Source organism: Astatotilapia calliptera, chromosome 17 (assembly GCF_964374335.1).
Source record: "Astatotilapia calliptera chromosome 17, fAstCal68.1, whole genome shotgun sequence".
Classification (NCBI taxonomy): Eukaryota; Metazoa; Chordata; class Actinopteri; order Cichliformes; family Cichlidae; genus Astatotilapia; species Astatotilapia calliptera.
The window spans coordinates 34,859,560-34,873,700 of record NC_137438.1 but is presented as its reverse complement, the minus strand read 5'-3'; the positions used below and the strand labels follow the sequence as shown (position 1 = coordinate 34,873,700).

At 40.7% G+C, this 14,141-nt stretch overlaps 2 protein-coding genes across 3 annotated transcripts in view; one reads left to right on the top strand and one right to left on the bottom strand.

Annotated features, from left to right (window-relative positions):
* Positions 1–95: 95 nt before the first annotated feature.
* Positions 96–5,553, bottom strand: cdkn1d (cyclin-dependent kinase inhibitor 1D). 2 transcript variants are annotated; one of them, XM_026147129.2, is made up of 3 exons: positions 4,931–5,073; positions 2,776–3,266; positions 96–2,680 (listed from the first exon to the last, which is right to left on the bottom strand). In XM_026147129.2, the coding sequence occupies exons 2-3, from the start codon at positions 3,260–3,262 to the stop codon at positions 2,622–2,624; spliced, it is 546 nt and encodes a 181-aa protein (XP_026002914.1). In that variant the 5' UTR covers positions 3,263–3,266; positions 4,931–5,073; the 3' UTR covers positions 96–2,621. The 2 variants fall into 2 exon arrangements, with proteins under 2 accessions (XP_026002914.1, XP_026002913.1); XM_026147128.2 differs by lacking the exon at positions 4,931–5,073 and adding an exon at positions 5,390–5,553 and having other exon boundaries at positions 2,367–2,680.
* The window catches only part of LOC113009064 (suppressor APC domain-containing protein 1), a 26,376-nt gene continuing 17,328 nt past the window's right edge, over positions 5,094–14,141 (top strand). Inside the window, exon 1 of the mRNA XM_026147130.2 lies at positions 5,094–5,221. Coding sequence (XP_026002915.2) covers positions 5,132–5,221 — 90 coding nt within the window. The 5' untranslated portion in view covers positions 5,094–5,131. The remainder of the gene's footprint in view (positions 5,222–14,141) is intronic.

The window sequence follows — 14,141 nt, the reverse complement described above, 5'->3', positions numbered from 1 at the left end:
CAGAAACAAGTGTTGTGCTGGTAATTTCAGTTTATATCCATATAATTCATAAACATTTAACTGACTGAAGCACATTAAAACACCAACAGCCTTCATTCAACTCAACAATTAATCTCTTTTAATTACACTTCTTACATGTTGCAAAGATACATATACCAGTATTAAATTACAGTTTAAAAAAAATTATTATAAATCGTATGGAAATATTGTCATACATTCATGCATATACAAAGTATGCACTACCTTTTAATATAGCTGCGACAGGTGAGTTAGGAAAGCAGCGGTTGCTTGAGCAGAGTGAGACACTAGAGATTCATTCTATTTCTGTCCAAATTTTTCTTAGATTTTATTTTATTTTTCCTCTTAGTGGATTTGAGGAGCAAAGCTACAAAATGCTGCTTAACCGTTAGAAGCCACGTTCAACAACATGGCAGATCTGCTTGGACACATCTACTCCATGTCTGTTTCTCTTTAAGAATTTTTTTTTTCCTTATTTTTGAAGATTACCATAAAAAAAGTAGTTCCTTTGTCAAAAATGTTTAAAGTAGTGCAATGATATGGTTTCAAAGAAAAACAATTAGTTAGTTACAGCAAAACAAAACTAAACCAAAACAACAAGAAAGAATGGGGAATTTAAAATGATGTCCCTCTGAAAACAAATGACAAAGACTGAAAATAAGTTACTACAAACACGCTGAGAAAACAGATGCACATTCAAACTTACACAGAGATAAAGTAAAAGATTTTAAAAAGAAAGAAGAAGCAATTTCTGCTTTTATGAAATGTGTGAAAAACAGTTGTGCAAAATCATGGAAGTCAAACCCAACATGATTATAAACAACTACTTTCATGGTGAGGCAGCTGAGTCATGAAAGAGAGACAGACACACTCTGGAGGGGGGGCACTTACAGACCACTCATCATCTGGATGCAGAAATCCTTTGATCCAGATAGGATCTGAGACCTTTTTCCTCTTGTTCTGGTTAAATCTGACCCTTGTTGTTTTCCTCATGTGTATTTTGGGAATGGTGTCAAAGCAAAGTAAAGGGAACAACAACAAAAGCTAACCCCACACCGCCCCTCGGCGAGTTTCCTCTGCACGGCCCTATGACACACTGACTCTTTCACCTGATGAGAAACCCGACACGAAGCAACAGGTTTTTACCACAACAGAATAACAACTTCCCCCTCGTTGAGTCTGTCTCTCTTTCATGCCTGTAGACACAAACAACCTGAGCTACACTGATTGATTTTTTTTGTCTTTTTCTGATTTTCTTATATTTGTGTTATTGAATTTTATGATGAGGTAGTTACAACAGATAAACCCAGGCTATGGCTTTTTACCCTTATACAAATTAGAATCACTGTAGCTAGGGCAAGCCGCATGCTATTTGAGTCACAAAACATGCAGTAACGGATCACAACAGAAAAACTCTTTTTGTTTTTAAAGTGTTGGAGACTTTCTGTAACCCACAACTGATCGCTCAAACAGTGTGCAACTTAATCCTTTGGTTGGACTGCATCAGCTGCCGCAACTTTTAAAACGAATGAAAAAACAAAATAAAAGGGGAGAAAAAACATTGACACACTCACACATACATATATGTATCTTCTATATACAAGCCTTATACAACTGCACAGCAACAGAAAATGTGACACTTTTTTATATATTAAAAAAAAAAAGTTAAACGGTAGAACCAGAAGATTTGGTTCCTCTGAGCTGCACCACAGTGATAAAAACACTACATTCGCATTAAGCCAACCATTAAGATATGTTTATAGTCTGTTGCCAAAAAGATGCTAATAATATAAAGCAAAAAAAAGGGGAAATAGTTTGTACTTTTTTTTTTTGCTGTGTTTTGATGGTTTCAGATAGTTTTAAGTGGCAACGGTGGAGTGTTTTATGAGCCATAAGGGCTTGTAGTCTAAGTTGTAATTTAATTACCTCGCTTTTACACTTTATTTTTTTTATCAATCTGAATAATAAATAGTGATATATGAAACATTATTATAATTTAAAACCCTGACGTACAGCCACATTCCCTAAGAAACCTCCACCGCTGACCTTTTGCCCCAAAGGTTGATCCCAGTCACGTCACCACATTTTAACTACGGGCGAGGTTTTGACCCCACGCGCTGTGGGGTTAGACTAAAGGCTAAACTTGTCAAATGAAAATCACTTATGACTTGCAGCAAGAGGGAGGGTGGGGAGAAAAAAAAAGGTCAAGGGCTGAGGTCAAATACTACTTAAGGCACGTTCAGAAGAACATTAACCTCTTCAAACTAGAGCCTGTTTTCTGTTGGATCCTGCGAGAGTGCATTCAGAATGATTTCACAGTATAGTTAACAAAAAAAGCTAACAGTATGAAGAGTATACAGTATTATTATTATTATTTCTAGCTATCCACAAAAACCGATTTCTAGAGTCTAATTTACTTGGGCAATGGTAGCTTCCTTGTGCTGAGTTATAAAGGTATGTGGTGTCAGAAGTTTTTAAGCCCATGCATGTATGAGCTTGTGGACAGTCACTTGCATATTGCTACATATCTACATGTGATGCATATGAGGTGATGTGAGGAGGGATGTCGACCACTTGGTGATCCTCCGCTCATTGTGCTTTTTCTACTGCCGAGAGGAAGCCTTGTTATGCAGGAGCCTCCTCTTCTTTACCTTGAAGAAATCTGCAGAGTGAGAGAACAGAGTGGAAATCAGTTATGAGTGTGACCACAGAGGTTTAACTTTCCTTGTCTTAATCAAGCTAATCCAGCAAACTCACCTGTGATCGCAGCCTGTCTGCGTTTCCCCGTTCGCTGGATCCGGTAGCACCCCCTAGTGGTTACTTCTAGGTACTCGTCCCCAGACCCAGACGAGGCGCTCGACCCAGGCGAACCCTCGCCCGACAAAGACGACGTCCGCCGTCTCTCCTTTGTCTTCTCAGCTCCAGACCTCGCCAGCGGTCGAACCGTGCAGCTGTGGTAAAACGCCGGCACGTCCTGACACCTTAGTGCCTCCCATTGGATGTTGGAGCCCTCTAACGGCACGTCGCTCTGGAAGTCAAAGTTCCAGCGCTTGTTGGCCACCTCCACGCTCATGCAGAACAGTCGCTGGAAGTCCTGCTGCAGCTGCTGGTGATCCACGGGCCCAAAGAGGTTCTTCCGCACCGGCCCCGCCTTCAACTTCCAGGCCTCGATGCCTCCCAGGCGCGAAAGCTCTGGGTCAGATTCCATAGCTGGTTCCGCTATTGATTTAGAGGCCATCGCCATGTCCCTATCAGAGAGCAAACACACATGGATATATTAGTCCAGTGGAGTTCCAAATGAGGTGTGATCTGAGGTTTTACTGGCACAGATTACACACGCACACACTCAAGCTTTTGAACACCTAAACTCCCGCCCTCACCCATATCGGCCTCTTGGGCGCCCACATGTTTTATGTGATCACACACACACACACACACACATGTGCCCTCACCTGCTGAGTAACTGTTGCAGCAACAGGTACATGAGCTAACGCCAAATAAATCTCCAGCAACCTGCTCTGGTGTTCACAGGCCAAAGGTCGACAGTAATGGTCAGAAGGTCGACAAAAAAATGTTTCCCCTGCATTTGTGACATTTCATTAGAGGCAGACTGATGAATTCTGAGCACAGCCTCCGCTGGTTTCCAACTCCCAGCCAAACCCAGTTAACATTTTACAAACAACTCCAACTAACTTCCCGGGGCTTAAAAAGAACAAACATGGTATTTGGGATAGGCAGTTATTGCCACGCACTTAATGCAGCGTAAAAAGTTGTCTTTCCTCCCTGAAGGCAGACCTAAAGCTAAAATAAATACATAAACACTAAATGATTTTGCCCATGCAAATGTAGGTCAAAACCCTCAGGAAGGGAGCCCAGCGCTGGAAATTGGTTTGTGGTCATGAATTGCCTTTTTTTTCCCCCTGCCTGCATAACTGATTTAGAAACGTTCCGTTAAGACACTGTTTTTCCAGAGGTGAAAACGCACTTTACAAATTCGCCTATTCTGCTCTTGAACATACCAGCACTCTATCGGGCGAAGATAAGCCTGAAAGACAGCAATTAGACCCTGGGTTGGGGGGTGAGGGAGTTGCGCAACTGTCTGACACCTAATACTTTATAATGCTTATACTTTCACACGTACACTTAAATGCATTTACGGCACCTGCACACCCACAGGAACCGTTACAATGTCCCAAACCACAACAATTCAAACACGTTCCTAAGTGAGTGCGTATTACATATTTATAACTTCAATGACCTATTTTAACTCACATTGCCGTACAAAAACATTTAAAAAACGGGCACATAACAGTTTTTGTGTTCAGTAAGAGGACCGCGCTCCCTGAGAGAAAGTTGTTTGCGTCGAAAATGAAGTGGGCGCGGTGTGCTGGTGGTCAGGTTTCTACTATGCTCGGTGTCCCCGAGGGAAAAAAAATCCTCCACTCCTCAAACTAAACATAAATAAATATATATCCCTCCACTTTAAAATGCATTTATTTCCTTTGCAGCACTATAACACTGGCATTAAACTGCGGATAAACGCACAGCGGTGGGTGTTATTTTTTAAGGTTTTGCGGGTTAACAAGGGAGCAGCCAGAGTTCGTGACGCAGTTACATTAAACGAGGATGTGGGTCAATGAGATGCGACACACAAACAGCCTCATGTCTTTTCTAGTCTCTTCGCCCTTGCTACATAAAACAACACACACGCACTATTTTTTCTTACGAAAGCATACAGAACGCTTACATTTAAGCAGTGAGGCGAGCAAACTCTGTTAGCTTCAAAGAAAGATTAAAACAAAGCTAGCATCTTATTAAGAAAAGGAAAAATAAAAACTAGCCTATATATGTCTATAACGACCACCAGCAATATTAATACTAGTATTATAAACATTATTATTTTTTATCTTACCATAGGCGTCAGTATCTCAGAATAGTCCGGTAAAAGTGTCGCTTTGACTGCTCCAGCTATTTTGTCGCACCGGTTTGAGGAATTAACGGTGTTGCTGTGTGACAGCCCTCGCGGACATAAACACTGTCACGCTGCAAAGTTTCACTCAAACACTACCCACGGGTGGGTCGGTCCTGTCCCCTTATCCGCGACTTGTTTGTTATGGACTGCGAAGAGACAGGGGACGTCCTTACTCGAGAAGTCGGTCACGTGGTCGCCACCAAAACAAGGTTGCTGGAGCGCAGCCAGGAGGTTAGTAACGATATAATAGTTTATTAGCGTGATTAAAATATGAAGCACGTTGCACTTCTTTTGGGAACAAAAAAAAAATGCACACAAAAAACACCTACACCTATAAACGTGCTACAGGAAATAGATTAATAAAAATGTATCACATTTTAATAAAGACAAACTTCTTACCTCTGATATGTTTGCGAAAATGTGAAATTCCTCGCAGCTCTCTTCCCAAACCTGTTCCCTCTTCGCTCTCCCCGCGCTGTGTTTCGCTTCTCCCTCTCGGCGCTCAGAAGTAGGTCAAATATTTTGGCAGTGGCCGCCATTTCCCCTTTTCCGTCTCTCAAATGTGACACACAGTTCCCGTGTTTGCTTGCATCACGTTTTATTTTGGCGACGTGCCCGTATCCTCGAGTCACGTTGAGCTGCAACGTGACAGGGCTGGACAGACAGACTCATTTGGACTTGCCCTACATTTTTCCAGTTGAATACAAATTTCCAACCAAGTAGGGAATAAAATAAAAATAAATCACCTGAACTTACTTCACAGGATTCAATGCATTTAGTAAAAGAGGAACTTGTTTTTTAACTCAATTGCTACTTCTCCCCTTGACCTCTTGACCAACTTATTATCATAAATACTGAAAAGAACATAATGTACTTAATGCTTTCTGACCCTGAAGAAAATTAATTAGATTTAATCTTGTGCAATTGCAGCTCTGAAAAAACGACGTGACATTGTACTGCATGCCATCACACATGATGTTTTCATTGACAATTTGTCTGCTGACCAAATTAATAAGGTGTTTAATACATTAAATCATATATCTGTTTATGTAAAACGTGCATAACTCTCTGTCTTTTGGGACTTGATACAAAGTTGAGTCAGGGTGCGTGGAGCTTGGATAAACTTTGTGCTTGTGAGTAAAGACCTTTGGTTCAATGAGTAAACCATTAACGAGGAGGACACCAAACAGTAGACCCATTGTTGGGTTGTTTGGTGTTATAATGTATTATAGGAGTAAACATAATACTACGTTGCTGTTGTTGTTGGTACCATTCAATGAATTGTTTCCAGAACAACTGAACATGAGTGCAAAAACAAAGAGATGTTCCGTTGTTTCAATAACACCTTCATACAAACAAAACACATTAATTGCACTCAAAATCAAATTTTACAGTTGAAGAAATCACTGGATGGATCAAAACCATTCATTAGTTTTGGGGAAATAAGAGTGTTTTTACTAATCCACTGGTTGTGGTTTTGATAGGAGATTTAAATAATGGTAAACAGAATCCAGTATATGACAAAAAGTAACACCTACATTTGTATCTAGTCACAAAAACTGATTTTTCACCCTAAATAAACATGAAGAAAAAAGTTGGAGTAAATTGAAATATACAAAGTTAGCCTTTCAGCATAAACATGTTTCTGAGTGTAATAGTTATATTTCTATCCATCCAGCTCTTGTAAAGCATCGGGTTTCTCTTGCCGGGTATGTATCTATTGATCCCAATGATTTCTTTTAGGTGGTGAAGTTCAGATTGTAAAATAATGTCCAAAGATTTAGAGACCGGTGTTATCTTTAGAGATGATTTGCCAACACCGCAGTCACGTTTCAAGATAAAGCGTGTACCAGCCCTGTTAAAAAAATAGTCTGAGACTATGTGCCATATCACAGTTTTATTACATTGTTTCTGCCAGTTTTAAAATCTATTACATTTAACTCCCTTCAGGTTCCTTCCACAGAACGTGCATGTTAGGGTGGTTTTACACGACCTAACAGTCATGTTTTTTTTAAATAGTTCTTTTACTTTAGTTCAATTTATGCTTTTTTCCCAGTGGTTTGATTTCTTTTCACACAGAAAAAAAGCCAAGGGAATTCCAAGTGAACCAAAATGCGCAATTTCAAACCTTGTGAAGATGTTCAGCCTGTTTTGGCCACACGTGTCTGGTGAAGCAACAAAAGTAAATAGAGTAATGACGATGCTGTGTTCTGGAGGACTGGAGAACATGGAAAATTTACATTAATTTCACAGCCAGTTACTAGACCGTAATGACCTTTGCACATCTATGGTACCCTGCCGCATCCCAGAATGCAAAGCAAAAAATGCTATGGAAAGGTGGTAGTTGAGTTGCTTCACATTCACACTACAGATAAACCACGGAGCAGTTCATTTGGAGCCCCCACCCCTTTCTTGCCATACAAGTGTTTTCTTTTTACTTTATACTTGAATACCTCCCACTTGTCTATATATGATGTAATTTTAGTGATGTTCAGGGACCCCTTCAGTGTGGCTCTTGTTCGAGAAATTAGTTACATCCATCAATAGACTTGTAACACGCAGACATCTACAGTCTAAATTCATTTAAATCATCACTGTCGTCACTATTTCCTGCCTGCCTTCCTTTTATTTCTATTTTAGTTTTTAGTGTCAGTGAGCACTGGTGGTATTTTTGCATCCCTTTTGCTTCTTTTATCTTTCTGACACCTATTCTGACACATCATTTGTTCCCTTAACTTAAAAAATATTATTGTTCTTTCCTGTTGTACTCTCCCGTTTCCTATTGCTGCAGTGCCTCTTCACATGGGCAAAAAATTTACTGTTTTATTGCTTATCAGTGACATAATATAGAAGTCATCCAAGGGGCCTGTTAGCCAGCCAACGGCCCTCACTCCCAAAGGTTATTCAAGGATTTGCAAACACATACACGGACTATTTTTAAACTGTTTAGCACAATGAATTATTCAAGTCTGACACAAGTAATGCTTTCCCTCCTTCAGTAAGAGATGCAGACAGAGGTTTATGAGCTCTTCTGGTCAATAATGCGGTAACCAGTGAATCATTTCCAGTGTGAATGCAACTTTAAAGGGTCCATTAGATTGCTATCATCCTCACGAAGAGTGGCACACACCAAAAGAGAAAAGAAACGACCAATTTGTGTACCTTTTTTTGTTCTATTGCGTAGACATTCAATGGCATATCAGTACAGAAGCTCAGCGATTGCCAGATTATGTACAGGAAGATGCTGTAACAGCTTGAAAAGATGACACTTTCCATGGAAAACAGAAACAAACCTCCATGTTTTCTTCCGGGGTCTACTTTCTCCACTCGTGTACTGATACACAGGTTTTGTTTCTGTGGTGAGACCTGTCATTCAGCAGAATACTGCATCCCATCTGATGCGCTCACAGTGAAGATATGAATCGTGCTGTGGTGATGTCACAGATAGCTCGCGACACAACCAGTGTGGCGACCACAAAACCTCCTTAAGGCCTCGATTATACTCTGTGGCGGACAGAGAGAGCTGGAGACCCGACAGGCAAGCAGTCATTCCTGTTATACTCCTTTGAAGTCTGAAGCCTGGGGTGCATGTGCAATTGGTTTACTTCATATACTTTACTTCAATTTACTTCATTCAGACCCTGCTCCAACCCAGAAAGTATCATCCTGGCCTTAGCCTGCCTTGTGCTTGTACCAGCCCAGCACCATCATCCAGTGCTGCAGTGTCAAGAAGTGAAGGTCTTTAAATGGCGACTTGACCCTGCCTTGAAAAGCATTCACAGCAATCACATTGACTCCTATGCTAAACTGCCTGACTTTAAGGCAAAAATATTGTACCATTGAAGAAAAGGCCCTCCATTTCCTGTTAATTATACCCTGAGTGTCTGGTTTACACATATGTAATTCTTCCATTTGTACTAGAAATAACTGTTATCCAGAGTGTAAAGTTAGGTGGAGAGATAGATCTACAAGTTAAAACAATACATTTCATAGTAACTGCCTTTCTTTCATGCTCCATAGAGCATCCAGAAAGTGTCAGGTTACGGTTACGTTTCACGTTTCTGGAGAAGGTTGGCACTGAAAAATATCCGTCGCATGAATACTTACATGAGGGGACCGAGTGTCCCCTCAGCCAAGCATCTTTGTCACATTAATGGAAAGATACAGTGTTTCTTTTTTTAATGATTCATTGTTTTAGGTCTCGTTTATTTTAACACTAGTCAGTCAGGGTTGTGGCCCACTTCCCTAATGCCCTACTAATCTGTGTGTGAGGTGGCCTTTTTATACACTGTAATATTTGAGGACTCAGCAGCAGACAATAAGTCCTCAGCAGCATGATCCCTCACTGTTTTGTCAGCTCTGTGACCTGTATTTACAGTCAGCTTATTGTTCCACATTTAATTCCTAATCCTCTTCTTGTTGTCTACAGTCCTGTGTGTGTGTGTTTTGGTGCGCCCGCCCCCTTTTCCCATTCTTAATCCTGTGCTTTATTTTGCAGTTGCATATGCAGTCATTAAGCCCATTGTAACGGCTCCACGGTCAGTGCCCATTGAATATATTAGCACTCTTAGTAAAACAACAGTCATCATAGTACAATGTGACTTGGTCAGAAGACTGGAAACTGTCATGGTGAGCCTTGTGATTGCAAAAAAGAGAAGAATACAGACTTTTTTTTTTATTATAATGTTACTGATTCAGTGCACAAACAAAGGAAACAACAGAGAGTCCACTAGGAACCCTATAATACACCTCCTTCACATTTATCTGATAATATTGACAATTAATACTGACTTTCACTAAACCACAGAATCACATTAAATTACCAATTAAATACTGTTGGTCACATTATTCCCCGTGCTGACATATAGCATATGTAGGAAGGTGTTACAATACACACTGAGGTTAGGCTCATGTTCCTTTGTGCCTTCATTATTTTAAGTACTGCTTTAACTACCAAATATTGTGCCATGCAGAACTTAAAATGCAGTTTGGTTTCATTCCGGATGAGATTGAGGTTTCAGAAAGGTGCGTGTCTAGAGATAATTTTCCAGCGTTGAAGCTTTGGTGCTGAAGATGCTCTGAGGAAAACACCAAAAGAATGTACGGCACGTACCGTACGCCAGTCTCGTTTGAACAGGAAGCGTCTGTATTGAAGGGGGATGCTTTCATAGAGATAAGGAGGACAGAAAAACTGGTGAGAGGAAGTTGTTGGTTCACAGGTGCAGTGCGGGGGTTTCCACATCCTTCTACCCTTCAGCTCCGGAAGCAAGCGCTGAGAAGAGGCTTACCACAGACAGGAGATTGTTTACATCAGTCATTATTTCCTAGCATACCACAACAAAATGCAGGCAAGGAGAAAAAGAGACACTTAATTGCACAAGAAGTAGAGGAATGGCAGCGAATTACGGGAAGTTGGTCTGCATGTTACATCACTGACATAAGGCTTCACAGCTGCCTGCTTACAGCCTTGCATTTGTTTGCATTTATGTCCATAAGCTAGAAGCTAACCTCCAGACAGCTCGTTTGTAGAGTATATGAGGAAACTACCCCCTGTGCAATATGATGGTAATCAAGCATTTATATTAATATTTTTGTTTTTTGGAAACAAAATTTGACTATAATGATTGTAGCATAGACATGTACATATATATCTGTATGTACCCTGTATGTCTGCTCCTACATCATCATGCATATAACAATTAAAAGTCTATGTAACATTAGCATCAACGGTGTCAAAGAGGATTTGGGCCTGCTTGAGAAATAATCAGTGCTTTACTGAATGTTGTTTTGAAAATGGATCTAAATCTAAATTTAATTGTACAGTTCAACAGTACGATGACACAGTCTACAATCATTTGACTTTTAAGCGGTTTTCCTACGGGGCATATACGCTTTTTTGTGTGCTCACAAGTGCATGTGCAAATGTGTACACACAAACGTTCATGCAACAGATAAGGATCTACACCAACATACAAGCTGTACAAGCAGCAAAGATACCTGTAGGCCTCAACCGTGCATATGTTACATAAAGTAAAAAAATTATAATAACAAGCCAGCTCCAGTAAGGACGGGCTGGTGAATTACAGGTAATATGGTGGTGGTGAAAAGTTATTGTGTTTAGAGAACAAAGCTACATATTTTGGAAGATCATTGTGGTTACTTTTTAGTGCACATCAAAATTACACACCGACATACAGTGACTGTGAAGCTGTTCAGTGATAAGCTAAAATTTTTGAGAATACTTCTTTACTGTCTTGGTGTGAGGTTCATGAGAAGCTCATTTATCCGTACCAACTGACTACTAACTGAAGTTATTTCCTTGTTAGCTTAGCTTAGCATAAAGACTTCAAAAATAAATATAACAAACTTTGTTTGTTAATTAACATAATAATATTTTTAGGTTAGCTAACTCATTAGAATCTGTTAATTAAAGCACAACCTAAATGATTTCACTAAATGATTTGATTTTGAAACCAGCTTGCTTATTTGCTAAGGACTAGCCTATGACCATAGCTGTCATGATCCTGGGTCCTTTTGACCCAGCGTTTTGTGTTTTCTCTTCGCGATTTTGGTTCTGTTCTTCCTCTGGTTAGTGTTTACTCTGTTCTGCCCGTGTGTTCCTGTATCTAGTCCGCGTTTCTTAGGTTGTGTCCTTTCATGTGCAAGTTCCTGTTTTATTGTGAAGGTCTGCGTCTTATGTGAGTGTTTTCAGTTTGCCTCCCTAGTCTCGTCATGGTTATCACTCCCAGCTGTGTCTCCCACCTGTGTGTAATCTCCCTATGTTCTCTGAGTGTATTTAAGTTGTATTTTCTGTCTTAGTAATTGCTGGTTCGTCTGTGTTGTTTCCCCTCGGTCTCCCCGTATGTATTTCCCCGGACCTCTGCATCTTCGTTTCTGGTTTGTTTTGTTAGTTTTACCCAGTTTAGGTTTTCCTGTTTCACCTTCACCCACGCCATTGCTGTTTGTATTTTCTTTTGTTAAATAAACACTCACCTGCTCCAGAGCTGCTGCCCTTTGGGTCCTTTTCTACATTCCACACGGCTTGCCCCGGCAATCCGTGACAATAGCACAGATAATTGTCCTTTTTGAAATATAGTGTGACCAATTGTTACAAAATAGACTTAATGTTTTATTTGCTTTAAACCAAAATGAGCTACTTAGCCCATACATTTAGCAGGAAAGTGGTCGAGACTGAAAACCATTTTAGACTAATAGTTAATGCAAAAACTTCTTGGATGCGTTTTACGACACAGGAAGTTAAAAAAAAATCCTTTTAAAATGTCCAGTAGCACAGAGAGTAAAAGGGTCCAGTTTACTGGCAAGTGGATGAGGCCGAGCCTACTCGGTGAGATCCACCTGTCAGACCTGCCACGCCTCTAATGCAATTATTCCAGGTGAATGTGAAAAAAAAAATCACCTCATTCAGAGTGCTTATGGAGGGGGGGGCGGCTATTCACAGAAACCCAAACTGATTTTCTACCAAGTTTTAAACACTTGTTTTAATGCTGTAAAGTTCAGCAGTTTATCATTGGAGCCTACAAAGGCTTAAGTGACACAAAGTTGTAAAAACTGCAGTTTTTACAACTTTGTTTATGACTGTAATTCCCTTAGTATTCAGCCCTGCTATATTTAGCATCTAAAATTCTTCATTTGCCTGGTTTTCACCTTAACTTGCATGTTTTTGTTCTGCAAACCATAAAATCTGTTCTTAGCAGGACATTAATATTGAATGGTGACACACCTTCAAAGCCAATGGTGGAGTTAAAATCAAATCAGGACATTAGTGCTGTAAAAAAAAAAAAAGGGAAAGAAAAGAAAAGAAAAGAAAAAACTTTGTGAGTGAAAAATATGTGAGGAGTTTCCATGGGAGTTTCCACTTGTGGAGGCCACAGGTGGGGTTGTCACAGAGAGTGGGGGAGTCAGTCATATACTATTTTCATATATGTGCTATGTTGAAAGAGCGAGTCTGAGAGAGTTTGCTTTGGGTCTGGAGAGACCGAGGGTTTGGGGTGGCAGCTAGTTAGAGCTGCTCACTGGGGGGGGGATACTTGGTCGTCACGGTGAATGGCTCTAAGATGAAATTTGCCCAAAGAGACCCTGACTTTGTTTGTTTTTGGGGCTCCTCGAGGGGCTAGCGTTGGGGGGAAAAGATACAGACAGGAGACTCTAAGATTTATTTTTTCAGACTTGCGGTGTCTCATGCACCATTTCCTGAGTGTGCACTCAGCGTGTTCCCACTTTGCATTTTATCTGTACACTTAAAGTACTACTTGTTCTTTCAAGAACAGCCTGTTCTCTGAGGCGGTGCTTTCTGAAATATTGTTTCTGCAGAGTGTATTTGTGGGCGTGGGGAGAGGGAGGAGGAAGGCTGAAGGGCGGAGCGAGGCTGCTGTAAATCCATCCTTTGTTTTTATCTCTGCCTCTGTGTGTGTGTGTGTGTGTGTGTGTGTGTGTGTGTGTGTGTGTGTGTGTGTGTGTGTGTGTGTGTGTGTGTGTGTGTGTGTGTGTGTGAGGAACTTGTTTTGGTCTTACTGAGGTTAATTCAATGTCAAAACTAGAGCAAAAGTCACTGCAAGGCAATATGAAACATTAAATAAAACCAAAGCAAAATTTGAATCATTGCAAATGCATATAGGCTTAATGTGACTGCATGGTGAATAACTGCATGGAATATACTAAGAAACTTAAGTGAAGCTATATTTTATGTGCCATTCATAAGTCCAGGAGGGCTGTCTGCTTCTCCTCCCTGCAGCTGAGCTAAAATAGGTGCTTCAGCTGTTGTGCTTTTGCCCTTATCTACATCTGGTGAACATCTGGTTTCCATCTGACTGTGCTCGTGTGGAACTGGGTTGGGTTGTGAGCGTGACAATAGTGCAAAAAAGAGAGAGAGAAAGGGAAGAGGAGAGGGTATGGAATATGTTCGTGAGCTTCGATAAAGTGTGCGTGACAGGCTGGCTGAGAGGACGAATGAGTTGGGGGGGTAAGGGGGTGAGCTAATGACTTGCCGAAAAGAGAGAAAGATTGTGTGTGCTTGTGTGTGTGTGTGTGTGTGTGTGTGTGTGTGTGTGTGTGTGTGTGTGTGTGTGTGTGTGTGTGTGTGTGTGCGTACGTGCATGTTAACCTTGTCTGCAACCAATAATCTCAATGCTGC

Coding starts and splice junctions, on each gene's coding strand:
- cdkn1d (XM_026147128.2), bottom strand. CDS start 5,529: ATGGCGGCCACTGCCAAAATATTTGACCTACTTCTGAGCGCCGAGAGG. Junction 3,267..5,389: donor TTTTCGCAAACATATCAGAG/GTAAGAAGTTTG, acceptor GCTCTCTGATAG/GGACATGGCGATGGCCTCTA. Junction 2,681..2,775: donor CAGACAGGCTGCGATCACAG/GTGAGTTTGCTG, acceptor CTCACTCTGCAG/ATTTCTTCAAGGTAAAGAAG.